The 21,309-nt window shown below is 42.6% G+C and overlaps 1 protein-coding gene across 3 annotated transcripts in view; it reads right to left on the bottom strand.

The window, feature by feature from the left end:
* dock11 (dedicator of cytokinesis 11) overlaps positions 1-21,309 on the bottom strand; it is a 274,194-nt gene that overhangs the window by 205,111 nt on the left and 47,774 nt on the right. For 2 of the 3 annotated variants that reach the window (XM_041195297.1, XM_041195295.1), the window contains exons 2-4: positions 19,497-19,613; positions 18,080-18,169; positions 2,912-2,994 (exon numbers count right to left, since the gene is read on the bottom strand). In XM_041195297.1, coding sequence (XP_041051231.1) covers positions 2,912-2,994; positions 18,080-18,169; positions 19,497-19,613 — 290 coding nt within the window. Of the gene's footprint in view, positions 1-2,911; positions 2,995-18,079; positions 18,170-19,496; positions 19,614-21,309 lie in introns of those variants that run through there. The other variant, XM_041195296.1, reaches the window with a different exon arrangement.

The following is a 21,309-nucleotide window of genomic DNA, read 5'->3' as shown; positions in this document are numbered from 1 at the left end:
GTCTTATTTCTTTCTTTGCCTCTCCCAGGAGATTACATGGTTGGGGCTGGGTGGGAGTGGTGTTAGGGGACAGAGAGGGGTGATGAGGAGGGGTAGGAAATGCCTAGGCCTGATCCTCTGGCCATCAAGAATGTGAGGCAGGCTTGATGGATCCCCAATCACTTACGTCTGTTCCTTTTGATTTCATTTTACACATGCTACAGAGACATAGCATTTCCTTCCCACACACATCTCAAAAGCAAAAGGACAAGGAAGGTCCAACATTTCTCAACAATCAGTGGAAGATTAGCTGCCTTCTGAGTGACCTCAGGATGTGGTAAAATGGGACTTGCCTCTCGTCAACTTCAGTTACTGTGGCCTGAACAGGGGAGGTCCCTTAACAGACTGCCCCACCTCAGCAGCAGAATAATACACTGTGTGCTACAGTATACTGTTCCTGCTCTGAATAATAGCAGATCATCCAGGCCAAGCAATGCCATGTTTATGAATACATGTGATTTCAGTTGAATACCATATTAAGTCAACTTGGAATACTAAGAATCTGGAGTAAAGTTTGTTAAAGAGCACAGAATTTTTATGCAGTCACCAGCACGGAAGTCTCCATGTTCAGTCTCCATCCGCTGGTCAGATCATAGGACCTGAGCATCTTTCACTTCAATGTGATAAAACCAACTGCAATTAAACTGATCAACTGGTCCGGCACATGGTGGGGATCCAGTTCACGAGGCCATTATGGCATTGCATTATTCCCATGTGCTCCTTCAACGCACAGACTGCAGAGAGTCAAGAAAGTGGCTGGCTCACCATCTTCGCAAGGGCAACTCATGATGGGCAAGAAATAATGGCCTTTCCAACAACATATACATCACAAGAATGATGGGGGGAAAAAAATGAGGCAAGGACAAGAGGGAGTAAAAGAGGAAGAGGGAAATGCATGGGAAACACCAAGGCATACCATCACAGTTTGTGGAGCAGAAGCTTCATTGCCATGATTTGTCTTTCCCCAGAAGTTTAGATGAAATGTAATAAGCCGTACATGATTAAATCACATTAAAATCTCTTAAGATTTATTTTAATGGTCAGAATAGAGTGGTATTTAATTCTTCACTTAATTCACAGAACTGTTGATATTATAGGCTTGTCTGCTAGGTATGAACTAAACAACAGGACTGCGCTGCAGCTCACATTGTTATGAGGTCTTGAGAAAGAGAAAGGCAGAGAGAGAGAGAGAAGACAGTGAGAGAGAAAAGAGAAAGAGAGAGAAGAGAGAGAGAGAAAAAAAGGGAAAACAGCAGAGAGTGAGCAAGCGACCCTCCAGACACACAGCAATGTGGTTGACTCTTAAGTGCCCTCTGAAATGGCCTAGCAAGCCACTCAGTTGTATTAAAACCACTATAAAGTCAGCAGAAAGGAATTAAATCAGGCGGACCACTTGGCATCGATCTAAGCACCAGAAATTACGAACCCAGCCTCGTCGACCCTGAAAAGTCCTCTTTACTAACATCTGGGGTCTAGTGCCAAATTGGGAGAGCTGTCTCACAGACTAGGCAAGGAACAGCTTGATATTGTCTGTATGGTATGATTCTGTGAGGATGACTATGTCCCAGACACCATCTCTGGGTATGTCCTGACCCATCGGCAGGACAGATCGACCAGATGTGGTGGCACAGCAGTATACAATCGGGAGGGAGTTGCCCGAGGAGTCCTCAACATCGACTCTGGACCACTGATAAGCGGCAAGTAACATTCACACCACATAAGTGCCGAGCAATGACCATCTCCAACAAGAGAGAATCCAACCATCTCCCTGGGACATTCAATGGCATCACTGAATCCCCCACTATCAACATGCTGGGGGTTACCATTGACCACAAACTGAACTGGACTAGCCGTATAAATACTGTGGCTCCAAGAGCAGGTCACAGGCTAGGAATCCTGCGGTGAGTAACTTATCTTCTGACTCCCCAAAGCCTGTCCACCATCTACAAGGCACAAGTCAGGAGTGTGATGGAATACTCTCCACTTGCCTGGATGAGTGCAGCTCCAACAACACTCAAGAAACTTGACATCATCCAAGACAAAGCAGCCTGCTTGATTAGCACCCCATCCACCTTCAATATTCACTCTCTTCACCATCAACACACAGTAGCAGCAATGGGTACCATCCACAAGATGCACTGCAGAAACTCAAGGCTCCTCAGACAGCACTTTCCAAACCCAGGGCCACTACCATCTAGAAGGACAAGGGCAGCAGACACATGGGAACACCACCATCTGGAAGTTCTCCTCCAAGCCACTCACCGTCCTGTCTTCTTCACTGTCGCTGAGTCAAAATCCTGGAACTCCCTTCCTAACAGCACTGTGGATGTACGTACACCACATGGATTTCAGCAATTTAAGAAGGCAGCTCACCATCACCTTCTCAAGGGAAATTAGGGATGGGCAATAAATGCTGGCCCAGCCAGCAAAGCCCACCTGCCATTAACAAGTAAAAAAATGCAAGCAAGACACAATGAGCGAGAATGAGAGTGAGAGAAAGAACGAGGGCAAGGGAGAGAAGGGGAGTGAGAAAGAGAGAACAGAAGAAATTATGTACAAAGGCAGAGCAATGAATGAGAAATGAGAGAAAAAACTGTGTATATGTATATATAGAAACACACATGCATACATAAACACACAAACATCTCAAGTTGCTTACACTAAAAGTACCTGCAGATCTATTTAGGGTTTATTTATCAATTATGTAACAACCCTTTTCAAAAGGCCAGGTCCATGAATCTCAAAAATGACAAAGAAATAAATAAGAAATTATTGCAAACAGAACTCCAAGGGGCAGATTACCAGAGCTCAGGGTATGTTGTGGACACCTCTGGAAGAGCTTAACTACAATAACCTGAAGTCAAAGTCTTACCTAGGCAACGTTCTGAAATCCCCTGCATAAGCTTCATATTTGTAGTTTACCAGGTGCCAGTCTGAATTATAGGTCCTGATGCACTGTAAATAAATGACCATATCAGTAATCAGCATAATGACCTCGATGCAGCAAAAACAACAGGGAGCAATCCCATGAGATTTCACCATTCCTGCTGAGGTAATAGATCACTTTTGTTTTTGCAAAAAAGTATGACTTATTAATCTAATTTTCCTTAAAATCATTCTTGGGGATCAATTCCAAATTAAAGATTTTCCTACAAGTTTACAAAGATTAATTCTGATGTGATTACTTTGTGGATAACAAGATTGATTAATTAATTAGTTCATTCATTCATGTGTGCTCTGCCCAAAGGCAGGAGCTTGGCTCATTGTCTGCTGATGTTTCATCCTGAACATTTAAAAACATACCAAGAATAGTAGAAAAGGAGGGGGGAAAAGAGAGAGAGGAACTTAAAATAACCATTGTTGCTGGAGGAAAAGTAGTAGAAAAACTAATGAGATTAAAGGCTGACAAATCCCCTGAACCTGATGGCTTGCGTCCAAGTGTCTTCCAATCTCCACCCCTCCATCATTTTCACATGGTCCATCTCTGACACTTCCCTTCCCTTCCTTGACCTCTCTGTCTCAATTTCTGGTGATAGACTGTCCACCAATATCCATTACAAGCCTACCGACTCCCATAGCTACCTCAACTACAGCTCCTCACACCCCGCTTCCTGTAAGGACTCCATCCCATTCTCTCAGTTCCTTTGCCTTCGTCGCATCTGTTCTGATGATGCTACCTTCAAAAACAGTTCCTCTGACATGTCCTCTTTCTTCCTTAACCGAGGTTTTCCACCCACGGTCGTTGACAGGGCCCTCAACCATGTCCGGCGCATCTCCTGCGCATCCGCCCTCACGCCTTCTCCTCCCTCCCAGAAACATGATAGGGTCCCCCTTGTCCTCACTTATCACCCCACCAGCCTCCGCATTCAAAGGATCATCATCCGCCATTTCTGCCAACTCCAGCATGATGTCACCACCAAACATATTTTCCCTTCACCCCCCCTGCGGCATTCCATAGGGATTGTTCCCTTCGGGACACCCTGGTCCACTCCTCCATCACCCCCTACTCCTCAACCCCCTATGGCACCTCCCCATGCCCACGCAAAAGATTTAACACCTGCCCCTTCACTTCCTCTCTCCTCACCGTCCAAGGGCCCAAACACTCCTTTCAAGTGAAGCAGCATTTCACTTGCATTTCCCCTAACTTAGTCTACTGTATTCGTTGCTCCCAATGCGGTCTCCTCTTCATTGGAGAGACCAAACGTAAACTGGGCGATCGCTTTGCAGAACACCTGCGGTCTGTCCGCAAGAATGAGTCAAACCTCCCTGTCGCCTGCCATTTTAACACTCCACCCTGCTCTCTTGCCCACATATCTGTCCTTGGCTTGCTGCATTGTTCCAGTGAAGCCCAACGCAAACTGGAGGAACAGCACCTCATCTTCCGACTAGGCACTTTACAGCCTTCTGGACTGAATATTGAATTCAACAACTTTAGATCTTGAACTCCCTCCTCCATCCCCACCCCCTTTCTGTTTCTTCCCCCTTCCTTTTGTTTTTTCCAATAATTTATATAGATTTTTCTTTTCCCACCTATTTCCATTATTTTTAAATCTTTTACGCCCTGCTAGTCTTTCCATCCCATCCCCACTAGAGCTGTACCTTGAGTGCCCTACCATCCATTATTAATTAGCACATTCGTTTAGATATCACCACCTTCAACACCTCTGTGTTCTTTTGTTCTTTTGTCGGTGACATCTTTTGATTATCTGCTCCTATCACTGCTTGCTTGTCCCTACAACTACACCAACCACGCCCCCCCCCACTTCTCTCCCCCATCCCCCCAACCCAACCCCCCCCCCCACCCCACCTTAAACCAGCTTATATTTCACCCCTCTCCTTATATTCACTCAGTTCTGTTGAAAGGTCATGAGGACTCGAAACGTCAACTCTTTTCTTCTCCGCCGATGCTGCCAGATCTGCTGAGTTTTTCCAGGTAATTCTGTTTTTGTCTTGGATTTCCAGCATCTGCAGTTTTTTGTTTTTATATTTTTATGTCTTAAAGTGGCTGCAGATGCATTGGCTGTAATCTTCCAAAATTCCTGAGATTCTGGAAATGGCCCAGTGGAATGGAAAGCTGCAAACATGACACTGCTATTTAAGAAAGCAGGGAGACAGAAAGCAGGAAACTATAGGCCAGTTAGTCTAAGCTCCATCATTGGGAGAAATGCTAGAATCCATTATTAAGGAGGCAGTAGCAGGACATTTAGAAAATCATAATACAATCAGGCAGAGTCAACATCGATTTGTGAAAGGAAAATCATGTTTGACAGACTTGAGTATTCCTGCAAAAAGAGACATGTGGAAGTTTTTCATCTTGGACTCATCAGGTCCCTTCGCAAGAATACCAATATAAGGGGAAAACAACAATTTATACTGTACATGAAGAGAGTGCTGATTGGTTGGCAAGTGGACTCTGATTAGTAGAGGCGTTGCTGTGGAGAATGCATCAGTGATGCTGAATGACAGTTAACTGACAAGCATTGTTTGAAATTTAAATCAGGCAGCTTGAACCTGATTTGTCAAGGCATTGCCCTGAGGAATAAGTCAGCAAATGGCTGTCACTTATTTTGTTTAGCTGAAACAGGTGAGATGTGTTAACATGTTCTTTCTTTCTGTAAAAAACAGGACCCTATGTGTTAATATATGTAGCTTCCAGTTCATGCAAATGTGCCACACTGTGAGCCCAGCTGACAATCTTCAATTGGTTGTCAGCATAGTTCTTAGCACACTGAAGATTATTTAACAAATGTTGTCTGATCGTGTTGGCAAATCGCGCAGCTGAGTTTAGTTTTAATGACACCATGTACGCCCAGATGGATAGTTTCCATGGGATCCCCTCTAGGCTCAGCTCTCACAAACATCTTTGTTGGGTTCAATGAGAAACAAATCTTTGATGGAATGACACCTAACCTCCTATCCCTTGCATATTTCCAAAATGTGGATGATACATTTGCTTTATTTAAGTCTGTAGCAGCATGTAATAATTTCCTTGCATGTCTTCACATACAGTATAAATTGCAGTATAAACCCCTTATGTTGGTATTCTCATAAAGTGTCCTGATGAGTGCAAGACGAAAGCTTCGACATGTCTCTTTTTTTGGCAATACTCAAATACTGTACTACCAAACAACTATTTGGCTAATTTCTTACAGTTCTTTGAGGGTGTAACAAGCAAGGTGGATAAAGGGGAACCAGTAAATGTAGTGTATTTAGATTTCCAAAAGGCATTCAATAAGATCCCACATAAAAGGTTACTGCACAAGGTAAGAGCTCATGGTGTTGGGGTGATATATGAGTATGGATAGAGGATTAGCTAACTAACAGAGGGCAGGATTTTCCTGTCAGCGAGCGGGGCGGGGGGGGGCGGGGCCCGCTCGCTGTGTAAAATGATGTGCGGTGACGTCGGGCGGAACTCCCGATGTCACCGTGCCCCATTTAAATTTTCAGGTGGGCTCAGCAAAATCAGCTGTGCACCCACCGATCTGTCAATGGCCAATTGAGGCCATTGACAGAACCACTTAACTAATTAATGGTCCTGCCTGTCCAACCTTAAGGTTGGCAGGCAGGCCAGGAGCCCAGGCGGGAATTAGGAAAAGCGTGAAACCTCATCCACAGCAGGATGAGGTTTCATGTAGGTTTTTAAAAATTTTATTAAAGTTTTTAAAAAACAATGGACATGTCCCAACTCACGTGACAGTGTCACATGAGGGGACATGTCAGGATTTTTTTTTTCTCTATTTTTAATATTTTTGACAGTACAGCCAATCTCCCTGAGGCAGCACTTAGTCTCAGGGAGATGAGTGTACTCTTTCATGCACATGCGCGAAAGAGCGCGCTCTCAGGTTTAGGGATACCCCCCCTGCCCGCACGCCTTCCATGCAGACATCATGCTGGGCGGGCCTTAATTGGCCCGCCCTTGTAAAATGGCGCCGATTGGAGGTACGCCTGTGCTTGTCCACACTTCAACTTCGCCCCCGATGGGGGGAAAATCCTGCCCAGAGAATCGGGATAAATGGGTCATTTTCAGAATGGCAAACTAACCAGTGGAGTGCCACATCAATCAGTGCTGGGGCATTAACTATTCACAATCTCTATTAATGACTTGGATGAAGAGACCAACTGTATTGTAGCCAAATTTAGCAGATGGAGTATAACGTGGGAAAATGTGAGTTTGACCACTTTGGCAGAAAGAATAGAAAAGCAGATTATTATTTAAACAGGGACTGCAGAATGGTGCAACAGAGAGGAATTTGGGTGTCCTTGCACACGTATCCCAAAATGTTAGCATGCAGCTATAACAAGTAAGTAGGAAAGCAAATAGAATGTTGGCCTTTACTGCAAGGGGGATGGAGTATACAATTGTACAGGTCATTGGTGAGACTGTACTGTGCCTAGTTCTGGTCTCCTTACTTAAGGAAGGGTACACTTGCATTTGAAGCAGTATAGACAAGGTTTACTAGGCTGATTCTGATGAAGAGTTTGTCTTTTGAGGAAATGTTGAGCAGGCTGGGTCTGTACTCATTGGAGTTCAGAAGAACATGAAGTGATCTTATTGAAGATTAGAAGATTCTGAGAGTGCTTGACAGAGAAGATACTGCGAGGGTGTTTCTTCTCATGGGGGAATCTAGAGGGCAACTAGGGATGGGCAATAAATGCTAGCCCAGCCAGTGAAGCCCACATCCTGTGAATGAATAAAAAAAACTGGAGGCACATTTTAAAAACAAGGGGTTTCCCATTTAAGATGGTGATGAGGAGGAAATTCTTGTCTCAGAGACTCATTTGTCTTTGTAATTCTGTTCCCCAGAGGGCAGTGGAGGCTGAATTGAATATATTCAAGGTTGAGTTAGGCAGATTTTTGATTGACAAGAGAATCAAGGGTTATGGGGGACAGGTAAGAAAGTGTTAAGACCACAATCAGATTAGCCATGAACTTATTGAATGGCGGAGCAAGCTTGACGGGCCAATCACCTACTCTTGCTCCTATTTCTTATGATCTTCTGATCTGGTATGTGCTGCCTGAGAGTGTGGTGAAAGGAGGTTCAATCGAGACATTCAAAAGGGAATCAGATTTTTATCTGAAATGGAAGAATGCACAGGGTTACAGAGAGATGGTGAGGGAATGGCACTACATGAATTGCTCATTCGGAGAGCAAGCACAAATATGATGGGCCAAATAGCCTCTTTCTGTGCTGTAACAATTCTGTGATTTAGTGCATCTCGTGTACGTGGACTTGCAAGAGGTATTTGATCAAGTGCCACATGGAATATTGATGTGGATAAGAAGTTAGTTAAAAGACAGAAAATTTAAAGTAGTTTTGAATGGATGTTATTTTGCACTAAAAGGGAAAGAACTTACGTTTATTTAGCACCTAGCACAACCACAGAATGTCCAAAATACTTTACAATTAATCAAGTACAATTAAAGTCATACAATAGGAAACACACACACACGTACTTGTGTACATGTACACACACATGTACACACACACGTAGACACACACACACACAAGCACAAGCTCCCAGATAATGACCAGCCTGCTGTTTCTCAAAATAGTGTTGTGGGATCTTTCAGGTCTAACCTAAAAGGTGACACTGCTGACAGTAAAACACTCCCTCAATACTGCACTGGAGCATTAATCTGGGCCACAAACAAATGTTGCAGTAAGGTTTGAGCCCGCAACCTTCTGCAGCAATATCAACAGCAGTGTGCTCCCTAGGCCAATGTAAGGATAATTGCTCATATAGAACACCAACTGGATTTTATTGTTCTGGGCTCAGTATCAAAATTTACAGATGGCAGAAATCTAGGGAGACTTGCTAACTGTGAAAAGGACTGTTAGCAACTTCAGGAGAAAATTGACAGGTGAGTATAGACACAAGTAGATGTCAGATGAAATTTAAATGTTGGGAAATTAGGCAAAGCATCTTGGGTGGAAACAGGCACAGAATGATAAAACTTCAAAACCTGAGGTCCAGATACAAAAAATGTGAGAAATTGGTAGAAAGATGTTTCAGGGAGCTTAGAGCTTATTGTTAGCAGATGATGATGGATTCTCCCATCGTTTTGATGGTTGAGCGTTCAGCAAGCAGATCAATTATTCACCATCTAGGTTGGTGTCATCTTATACGTGATGTTAAACCAAATCTTGATTTGCAGATCCAATTGCAAATGTTACACATGAAGTCACTGTCGGACAGGTGGCTGCAGGCACTGGCTTTGCGGGATGCTCGCTTGTCCTGTAGGGACCTGAATCTGTTTGCCCCAAATGTTGAGATTGCTTGATGACAGAGAATTCTCCATTTTCTAACTGTCCAGGGTTGCTTTTACTCACGTAGTGGGGCTCAGAACATCTTTATATCTAAGTTTGGGGTGTCCTGTAGTGTTCAGAGTTCCTGTGCTCAGCTGGCTATTGAGTACTGCTTTTGGTCTGCGGAAAGCCTCCATGTGAACCATATGACCAATCCAGTGAAGCTGAGTTCTGATGAGCATACCCATGATATCAGGTGTACAGCATCTTCCAAGAATGTTGGTGTTACCGTACTGTCACTTGATGTTGCAGATAGTTCTTAAGCAGCAAAGATGGAATGGGTCTAATTGATGTGACACCAGTAGGTTGTCCATGCCTCACAGCCATAGAGAAGTGTTGTAAGAACCACTGCCTAGTAGACTTTTGATCTTTGTTTTAAGACAAATGCCATACTCTCTCCAAAGCCTGTGAGTGAGCCTGCCAAATACTGAACTTGCTTTTGTCAGGCAATGAGTGATTTCATCATCCAACATGGTATTGCTGGATAAGATACTCCCAAGATAGCAAAATCACTGAACTGAGTCGAGGGGTATATTGTTGATTGTGACTATGGGGTCTTGGAGCTTTGGCCGGGGCAGGTTGGTACAAAATCGCTGTATTTTTCACACTAAGGCCAAGGCATTTTGAGGCTTGAACAAGCAATCAACAAGCAGCTGGATGTCCTCCGGAGTGTGTGCTATGAGAGTGCAGTCACTGGCAAACAAGTTTAGTTAGTAGCTGCTCTGTGATCTTTGAGTGAGTTTTGAGCCTTTGCAGCTTGAAGAGGCCCTCTGTTCAGAACTGAGTATGTCCTCCTATGTTGAGATCTTTGAGTGCATACAATAGCATGGCTGAAAAGTAGATGGTAAACAAAACTAAAGCCATTACACTCATGTCACTGGTGACAGGAAAAGCATCTAATGAGACATCATTCTACATCAGATGGCTCATCATGCCATCATGAAATGAGCAGCTAACCCTGATCATCTTTTCAGAGCAGCATATTTGTAGAGCACCTTCCACAGGCTTTCACAGTTTACTGTGTCGAAGGCCTCGGTCAAGTTAACCTGGTTCATGAAGTCCTTGTGCTGTTCAGAAGAAGAATTCATAAGTTTAGAGGTAACGTTGAATCCAACCAAATCATTGGTTGGCCTGCAACTAAAGCAGTGAATATTGGGCAGTGAACTTTACAGGCGGATGGCAGGGCCACAGGGAGAGTAGAGAAAAGATTCACCATGACAACACCCGGTACAAGACGCTTTCGTTAAGGGGCAGAGACTTGAGAAACCACGAAAAACAAGAACATTAAGCAATATGATAAAGGGAATCTATTACAAGGAGTTTTAATGAAATATAGTTGGATGTAGAATCCACGAAAGCTCTCAAAAAGAGATTAGAAAAGTCTTGCTGGCTGTGAGCAAGTCCCTGCTAATATTACAACTTTTTTGATCATTCTGTCTTGTGTCTGTGCCTCCTGTTTGCAAGAACTTTCCAATTGGGCCTATTCTTTCCCTCTAAGCTTGCAATATAGCCAATTCTCTTTTGTCCTGTAAATAGAAATATAGGAACAGGAGAAGGCCATTCAGCCCATTGAACCTGCTCTGCCATTCAATTAGATCATGGCTGACCATCTACCTCAACAGCACTTCCCTGCGCTAGCCCGCATCCCTTGATGCCATTAGTATCCAGAAATCTATTGATTTCTGTCTTGAACATGCTCAGTGATTGAGCCTCCACAGCCCTCCAAGGTAGAGAATTCCAAATATTCACCACCCTCTGAGTGAAGAATTTCCTTATCATCTCAATCCTAAATGGCTTGCTGCTTATTTTGAGGCTGTGTCCCCTGGTTTTAGACTCATCAGCCAGGGAAAACATCCTATCCACATCTACCTTGTCACACCCTGTAAGAATTTTTAAGTTTCAATGAGACCACCTCTCATTCTTTGAAAGTCTAGCGAATACAGGGCTAGTTTCCTCAATTTCTCTAAGACAATCCTGCCATCCCAGGGATTAGTCTGGTGAACCTCCATTGTACTCCCTTTATGTCAAGTATATCCTTCCTTACATAAGGAGTCCAAAATTGTACACAATATTCCAGGTGCCATCTCACCAAGGCTCTATACAATTGCAGCAAGTGAATGTTAACCATTAAAACCTCATTCTGCAATAGATTTTAGAGGATGAAGTAGCTGCATGTTGTGAATTAAAGACAGAAAATCCTCAAAAATAAACTTGTCCCAGCAAATGTCTCAAATATTTTCTCTTTTTTGAACCAGGGAGTTTTAGATTCTGACTGCAGTTTGAATCTACAAACTTGGTCAAAGCAGCCTCACTCAAACAATCATGCTCAAAATAACATCTGATCTTTGTAGACTTTAGTTAAGACAAGCCTTCATCATTCTGACAGTCATTTGAAAGGATTATTTGCTCTTACAGCTCTTTATCAATGGTCAGCCTTAGCTCATTTTTATTACTCATTCATGGGATGTGGGTTTCGCTGACCGGGTCAGCATTTATTGCTCATCCCTAGTTGCCCTTGAGAAGGTGGAGCACAATTACCTGAGTCAGGAGGTTGTGGATTCAAATCCTGCTCCCTAGACTCGGGTACATAATCCAGGCTGACACTCTCATCCTTTTTATAAGGATGTTGCCAGGATTGGAAAATTGCAGCTACAAGGAAAGATTGGATAGGCTGGGGTTGTTATCCTTGGGACAGTGAAGGCTGAGAGGGGATTGGATTGAGATGTACAAAATTGTGAGGGAGCCTGGATAGAGTGGATGGAAAGGGCCTATTTACCTTAGCAGAGAGGTCAGTGACTAGGGGGCATAGATTTAAAGTGATTGGTAGAATTAGAGGAGAGATGATTTTTTTTCACCCAGAGGGTTGTGGGGTTCTGGAACTCTCTGCCGGAAAGGGTAGTAGAGGCAGAAACCATCAGCTCATTTAAAAGGTGTCTGGATGGGCACCTGAAGCGCTGTAACCTGCAGGACTACGGACCAAATGCTGGAAAGTGGGATGAGGCTGGGGGGTTCATTTTTCGGTCACTGCAGACACGATGGGCCAAGTGGTCTCTTTCTGTGCCGTAAACGTTCTATGATTCAGTGCAGCATTGAGGTAGGGCAATTGAATGTATTGTCTTTCAGATGAGATGCTAAATTAAGGCTCCATCGGCCCTCTCTGGTGGAGGTCAAAGATCTCAAGGCACTTTTCAAAGGTGACTAGGCGAGTTCTTCCTGGTATCCTGACCAGCACAGATTCCCTGGGCATTTTCTCGTTGTTGCTTATGGGAGCTGGCTATGTGCATATTATTTCCTATATTATGACAATAATTCATTAGCTATACAGCTCTGGGTCACCCTGAAGTGAAAAGCGCTATATAAGAAGCAAATTCTGTGTGTCCAAGATCTCTATATGTTCAATTGTAGAATTTGAATAGATAATCAAATGAAAGAACTTTAAAAATACTTTTAACATTGGCACAAATATTCCATCTCATCACACTCAGACAACAGGAAATAGTCTGATAATCTCCTCTTACAAAATCAATATTCTGCATGACTACATAGAGAAAGGCACATTATATTCAATACAGAATGATAGAGAGCAGATCCCTATACTGGGAGGACTGTGATGTGCTTTATACAAAGCATGTATTATACTGAAAATGTTATCTATCGTTTATTTTCTATAAAACAGTCATGGGAGGAATGCTGGCAGAGATATTTCTATTCTCGTCAGTATGATGCAATAGATTTTCTTAAGTTAAAAGAACTTGGAATATTGTTTCCCCAAAGGAAAATCTAAATATTGAATGTGTAATGTAAGATGTGTCCATTTGACTCAGTGGGTAACAATCTTGCCTCTGATTCAGAAGGTCACAGGTTCAAACCCCCCTCCAGAGACTTGAGCATATAATTCAGGCTGACACTCCAGTGCAGTACTGAGGGAGTGTTGAACTGTTGAGTGTCTTTTGGATGAGATGTGAAACCAATATCCCTTTGCTCTCGAAAAAAAAAAGACACCAGTCACTATTAATTCTTCAACTGGCAACACCAAAAGACATTAATTGCTAATTGATCTTATTGGTGTTTGTGTAATCTTGCTGAGTTTAAACTCGCTGTCTCATTTGCCTACGAAAAGTCAGAATGTGAAATAATTATACAGAGGTAAAGTCTTTCTTTCTCTTTCAGCTACATAGGGTCTCATCATTTAAGAGGTTGCTGGCCACTTTCATCCCTCCTCTCCTGAAGAACTCACTCTAATTCTGTGGTTCTCCCAATAACTGTCACAACTGTTTCCTCATGACATTGGAGGAGGTCCCACCATATTGATTATTGAACAAGAATTGTTCAACTGCAGTAGGGTAACATGTGTTATAAATATATGGGTGACACAGTGAGAACAGGTAACAGAGAGGAAGAGTGGCCAAGGCTAGGGGATGACACAGGATGAGAAAGAGAGTGCCTGTGCTCAATACAGAAATACAGTCATCTCTGTTCTATCTCTCTCACCTCGATCTGTGTTATTAAACTCTTTTGTGTCATCCGGTGTGAGTGGGCTTTGAAAATCACAGCCCCGGAAATGGTCTCAGCATCCCAAAGCCTCCTGGACAGTTATGAATTTTCAATGGTCCAGCAGTGGGGAAGGGAGGGAATGTCGCTTGACTCCACTTAATGGCCTTTTAAAGAACTTGTTAAGGAGCCAGTCCAGAACAGAATGAACTTTTCAAAATTTTTTCCAGTGAGCCCAAACAGTCTTGTTTACGTCAATATCAGGCTCGCCCAGGAAACCAAATACGTTTCCTTGGAGATTGATTTGAGAGGAATCCATGGGGCCTAGCATTGACAAAAGCACTGGTCCTTACCTTGTCATGCAAGACCGCTGTCCACCCCGTTCATCCTCCTGGCCTTTCCAGGAGTGGCCTACTCAAATTGGCAAAGTAGTGGCAGACATCAACATGGCGGCCACCTGCCTTTATCGCTGGCTTCAGGCAGGCAGCTGCCAACTCCAAGAGGCGCTCAGTGCCTCTACTTAGATGCCCAGCTCATCTCCTGGCCAGTAAGGCCATTTGACTTTGAAAATCGTGTCATGAGCGTGATACAGCTCGGATGCGGAGTCAGGACCCAGAATTAATCTGGGTGTTGGCTTCCCGACCCCACATTGAAAATCCAGCTCACTGATTGGTAACATCACCAGTTTAATAGGTAGTAACAATATCTGATGTTCAGACCTCCCAACACTGTTGGTGCAAATCACCCAGATCCACCCATCATTTTAACCTACTGAAACCAAGTACATTCCCCACGCTTTATATCAGAAGTCTCAGCTTGTGCACTACATTAATAGAACAAACCCTAATATTACAATGACGCAAGACAAAATTAAATTATATTTGGAAAAGTAGGGGTTAACAAATGAAAACCAGTACAGATTTGTTAACAGCAAAAGTAAAATACTGCAGATGTTGGAAATCTGAAATAAAAACACAAAACACTGGAAATACTCAGCTGGTATGGTAGCATCTCTTAAGAGAGAAACAGATATAATGTATCAACGTTTGGCATTGAAAAATCTGAAATGTTAACTGTTTCTCTCTCCAGAGATACTGCCAGACCTGCTGAGTATTTCCAGTGTTTTCTGTTCTTATTTGTTGATGGCAAATCATGTTTAACTGGCCGGCTAAGTAATTTGATGAAGTAACAGATAGGGTTGATGAGAGTAGTGTGGTTGATATTATGTACATGGACATTTGACAAAGTACAATATAATACACTTGCTGGCAAAATTGAAGCCCGTATGTTTAAAGTGTCAGTGGTAATGTGGGCACAAAATTGGCCAAAAGACAAAAACAGATAGTGGTGGTGAATGGGTGTTTTTCTGATTGGAGAGCGGTATGCAGTGGTGTGCCCAGTGGTTGGTATTAGAACCATTGCTCTTCCATATATGGATATAATTTACCTAGATTTTCAAAAAGCCTTCAATAAAGTACCACCATAATAGACTAATGAATAAGGTCAGGGAATGTGCAGAATGGATTGCTAGCTGGCGTCACAACAGAAAGCAGAGAGAAGGGGTAAGGAGCAGCTATTCAGAGTGGCAGAAGGTGGGTAGTTGGATCCCACAAGGATGAGTGTTCACTGCTGTTCATAATTTATAATTAACAATTTAAACTTCGAAATCAAAAACACCATTTCTAAACCTGCAGGTGACAGCAAATTTGGGAGGGGTGGGGGGGCAGTGGGTGGGTGATGGTAGTTAATATGAGGAGGACTGCAACAAATTACAAGATATTACAAAACTTGCAGAGTGGGCATATAATTGGTGAATGAGTTTCTACAGAAGTAACTGTGAGGTATTACATAAAGGCAATGCTGGAAATCTGAAACAAAAGCAAAAAATGCTGGAAAACTCAGCAGGTTTGACAGCATCTGTGGAGAGAGAAACAGAGTTAACGTTTTGAGTTCGTATGACTCTTCTTCATTTTGGCAAGAAAAATAAAGACATCACATGTTATACATCACAGGTTAACATGGTCATTAAAAAAGCAAACCTGGTCGGGTTTATTTCTGGAGCAACAGAATTGAAGAGTCATAAGTTATGCTAAACCTGTATTGAACCTTGGTTAAACCAAACCTGGAATATTGTGTAGAGTTCCATCGGCATTTATAAAAAAAAAGGTGTTGGAGACAATGTAGTGAATATTTATATGCATGATACCAAAAATGTGTGGATAATCATGTCCACAAAGGATTGACAGGCTGAGTCTCTTCTCTCTGGTTAAAAAAGGCTGAGGGGTGATCTAATCGAGGTCTTTAAAATGATGAAAGGTTTTGATGGAGTGATTACAGAGAGAATGCTTCCTCTTGTGGGAAAGAGTAAACCTAAACATCAATATAAGACAGACACCAAACAATCCAATAGGGAACTCAGGAGAAACTTCTTTACCCAGAGAGTGGTGAGAATGTGGAACCCGCTACCACAGGCAGTAGTTAAAAAAATTTTACAGATACATTTACAGGGAAGCTAGACAAGCATATGAGGGAGAAGGGAATAGAGGGTTATACTGATAGAGTTAGATGAGGAAAGGTAGGGAGGGCGAGACTCAAGTGGAGTGGAAATGTCAGCCAGGACTGGGTGGATTGCTATATATCCTGTGCAATATAAATGACCTACACTGGGGCAAAGAGGACATGGTTTCAATGCCTGTGTATTATTCGAATCTCAAAAATGTAATAAAAAATGAAGAGGATTGTAACAAACTTCAGGAGGGTGTCAACAGAATGGCAAACAAAATTTATTGCAGGGAACTTTGAAGTGATACTTTGTTTTTTACTAATAGGGAGATGGTACAAATGCAAGAACGTTCCACTAAACCCTTAGAGAATAGTGGTTATACAACAACTGGGGTATTGTGCTCAATTCTGGGCAGCACACTTCAGGAGGGTTGTCAGGGAGGTTTTGGAGATGGTTTGGAAGAGATTTACATGTTAACAGGGATGAGGGACTTCAGTTATATGGAGAAACTGGAGAAGCTGGTGCTATTCCATATTAAGGGCAGAGAAGGTTAAGAGGAGATTCAATAGCAGTGTGTAAAATTGTGATAGGTTTTGATAGAGTAAATGAGGAGAAACTGTTTTCACTAGCAGAAGGGTCTTCTTCCTTTTCTGTATGGTAGTCAATAACAAACAAATTAAACATCAGTATGTCAGATAGCCAGGCCAAAGCTTCCTGTATAAAAGAGCTGATATCTTGTCAGTTACCTGTGAATTTCCTTTTGCAAGCCTGTATCTTGCTTTGCCATCACTCATTATTATTTCTTACAACAGTTGTTAGTGCTAAACGAAAGGTGCAACTCAACATCCCATCCACCGCATTAAACATTCACTCCCTCCACCACCAACACACAATAGCAGCAGTGTGTACCATCTACAAGATGCACTGCAGCAACTCACCGAGGCTCCTTTGACAGCACCTTCCAAACCCACAACCGCTACCATCTAGAAGGACAGGGATACATGAGAACACCACCACCTGCAAGTTCCCCTCCAAGTTACACCATCCTGACTTGCAAACATATTGATGTTCCTTCATCAAAATCCTGGAACTCCCTCCCTAACAGCACTATGGGTGTACAACACCACAGGGACTGCAGCGGTTCAAGAACGCAGCTCACCTCCGCCTTCTCAAGGGCAATTAGGGATGAGGAGTAAATGCTGGCCTAGCTAGCAACACCCACATCCCATGAACTTTTTTTTTTAAAAGTACTCCATTTTTTCAGCTTGTAAAAGAAGGATTTAGTTAAACATCTAATGGAAAGCTTTCTCTGTGTTCTACTTTTTTAAAAAATTGTTGGAACATTCTTTACATCAATTTCATGTTTTCTCCACAAATAGTGACACAGAATCATATGTTTCCATGTTTCAGATTCAGAATCAAGCTCAATCTAATCTGTCACTGTGAAGAGAGTACAGCTTAAGCAGGCTAATCTACAGTCCTGATCTGAAACACGTAGCAGCAGCAACTTGCATTTATATAGTGCTCTTAACGCAGTAAAAGATCCCAAGGCATTTTACATGGCCTAATCAGAGCAACACTCTCACCAAGCCAATGAAGGGTAGATTAAACAAGTAACTAAAGCCTGGCCAAAGCTGCAGGTTTTAAGAAGCATCTCAAAGGGGAATAGAGGAATGGAGAGGGTTGGGGAGGGAATTTCAAAGCAAGAATTAATAAACGATCACACTTCCATGTGTACCTCTTTAACCAGCAAGCTTTGTGCCAGTTTTTCAGCATCTGAAGGCAGTGTAGACTGGATGGTTCTTCTATGGCGTGGAATTATAGAGACCTATTCAGGAAAAGAAGAATACAGTCTTCAGAATGATTGTGCATTCGGAATATACACACACTTTCCAAATGGTAAAGATACAGACTAGCTGCATAACTGGATCACAATGAAACTTGAGTCATTTCTCATATTCATTACACAGTAATTTTGGAATGATATTGTCCATCGCCCACAAAACACATGACAGAACACTGTAGTTCCAAGAATGCCATTCAGCCCATCATGTCTTTACAGATTCTCTGGAAGTTCTACACTACATTGTCTGTTTGTTTACTCTTTTAAATTGACATTTTTCAAATATTTATTGATTTTCTTCTTTTTTTTTTTAAAACTCCACAGCTTCACCTTTCCCCATCTCTGTAATTACATCCAAATTGACGCGTCAGCCAATGCCACCCACTCAGGCCTCCCTCCCACCTCTCAGTTACAGCTTTGCTCGATAGGCCCCTTCAACTGGGGTCATCCCATTTTCCACAATACCCCTTCACTTCCTTCATAACCTCCTTTAAAGCAATGCCTTTGCACTCCTCTAGCCTTCAGTTATCACCTCTCTAAAGCACTTTGGGAGGTTTTGTTATGCAAAAGGCACAAGTTCTTTTTCCTCTCTCAATTACACAGAACCATTTATTTTTCTCCCATCACCTCCTGTAGGTTCCTTACATGGGGATAACCTTCACTGAGCAACAACTTAGCTTGTATTTCCCTTGGCCTGGAGAGGATTGAGGGATGACCTGACCAAGGTGTTTTGAGTGTTAAAATGATTTGATAGGGTCGATAGAGAGAAACTATTTCCTTTGCTGAGAGAACCAAGAACAAGGGGACCTAATCTTAAAATTAGAGCCAAGCCATTCAGGAGTGAAATCAGAAAGCATTTTTTCATTCAAGGCGTAGTGAAAATCTGGAATTCTCTCCCCCAAAATGGAATGAATGTTAGGGGAATTTGGAGCTTTCAACATGGAGAACAATAGATTTTCATTGGGGAAAGGCAGAGGGATATGAAGAAAAATTGGGTAGAAAGGGTTAAGGTACATATCAGCTACAACTCAAGTGGCTGACTGACCTGCTCCTGTTCCTGCATTCAAATCCACATCTCCCCCAGTGCCTCAACCACAACTACTCTTCATGACGAAAACCTGGAAGTACTATTGGATTTGTTCAACACACAAGCTGTTTAAATTAAAATCAAAATACTGCGGCTGCTAGAATTTTGAAACAAAATCAGAAAATGCTGGAAAAACTCAGCAGGTCTAGCAGCATCTGTGGAGAAAGAAACAGAGTTAACATTTCGAGTCCGTATGACCCTTCTTCAGTAAATTAGCTTACTTACCGAGACCTCATCCAATGGGAATTGCAGAAGATCCCGCAGAGGATCACTTTGAATTTGTGCTTTCCGTTGCACAATGACATTCTCATAATCCAATGGCTCAACAACTTTTGTCTTTTCCTGCAGAGACACAAATGGTAATGGTTCAGTGAAGGTTATTCTACCAGAGCAAAGACACCAGATTGTGCGCTTTGCTTCAACATGCAATATTGTAAAAGGACCATCTAAACAACCAACTGCCAGGAATCAGGAGGAGCTATTAATATGGTTTCAGAAAGACTGGGCCATTCCTTTCAGATTTACTGGAATTCTTTCAGGAAGCAACTGAATTAATGAAAGGAAAATGCGGGAAGACATGATGGTGTAGGCCTTTAATTAAAGACATAAATAAGGAAGCTAATTAAAATGGTCAACAAGCATAGGATTAAATAACAAAATTCACAAGCCTTGAGACTGGTTGGTGGTTAGCAAGATTTTTATTTTCTCACAAGATCCTGAACATGTGGAATAGACTCTGAGCAGGACTGAATCAAAGTTACTTTAAAGCTGATGACATGGCACTTATCAAAAAAATTATGCACAACTGTAATTCAAATACAGACCAGTGCTAACTTTTCATTTTCTGCTTTGGTCAGACCTCACAGGATATGAACGACAACATAAAATATGCAGCAGGTGCTGGATCTCCACCTGACAAGAACATCCAAGAGTTTAGGCCCTTTCTTAAGAGGTATGTGTGGTTGGTTTCTATGGAAATATGCTGGAATTATTAACATTGCCAAGAGGAGTTGCCTCACCTCTCCCCTGTATAACCACAAAAACACAATTATAAATGGCAAATGCATTACAATGCAATTATTGATGAGAGGGAGGGCAGTGCTCTGGGTTAAGCACAGCACATTGTGATTTCACTTCTGGGTCAGGGATCAAATCTTGCCCCGATTGGAGGATAAAGGACTCCTTGCCCGTCTTGATCTTGTTAGGTGAGTTTGGGCTGGCCCAACCAAGCTCCTTGGAGCCGTAAATCTACAGCGCAAAAATGATCCCCAGCTTGTTGGAAGATAAACTTGGCTACTCGGTGAGACCAGCAAGGTGGCCAGTATGGTATTGAAAAAGTGCTATTCTGTAATTAGGGTGAGGTAGTAAAATTTTAATCTGCCAAGCTCTATGGTGCACCTGAACTGGGAGAGCCTGTTGCTGACACTGAGTGCCTGAAGGTGCTCTATTCACATGAACTTACTTAATCTTGATAAAGAGAACAATTCATTAACACTTGAAAGTGGAGTCACACTGTATTATGTTTATAAGAGGACCAATTGTGGGAGAAACCTGTCAGTTTTCTTTATGCTGCTTCTCAAATCGATGATGAGAAGCTGAGAGCTCTCTGGAGTTTAGAAGAATGAGAGGTGATCTCATTGAAACATTCAAGATGCTGAAGGGGCTTGAAAAAGTAGATACCTCACCCGCCATAGGTGAGGCGGCGCCCAGCCAGAAGTTCATTGCCTTGTGGCAGGACCAGAAGATCGCGGCTGTGAGCAGGTGCGGAAAATTCCACCCATTGTTTCCCCAGGTCGGGGAATCCAAAACACTAGGGCTCAGGATAAGGGGCCCAACATTTAGGACTGAGGAGAGAGAAATTACTTCACTCAAAGAGTTGTGAATCTTTGGAATTCTCTACCCCAAAGGGTTGTGGATGCTTCATCATTGAATATATTTAAGGCTGAGAATAGATAGATTTCTGGTCTCTCAGGGAATCTAGGGATATGGGGAACGGGTGGAAAAATGGAGATGAAGCTGAAGATCACCCATGGTTGTA

The sequence above is a fragment of the Carcharodon carcharias genome, chromosome 9, assembly GCF_017639515.1.
Source record: "Carcharodon carcharias isolate sCarCar2 chromosome 9, sCarCar2.pri, whole genome shotgun sequence".
NCBI lineage: Eukaryota > Metazoa > Chordata > Chondrichthyes > Lamniformes > Lamnidae > Carcharodon > Carcharodon carcharias.
Note: the sequence above shows the minus strand (reverse complement) of the source record. Positions and strands in the feature narration are given on the sequence as shown.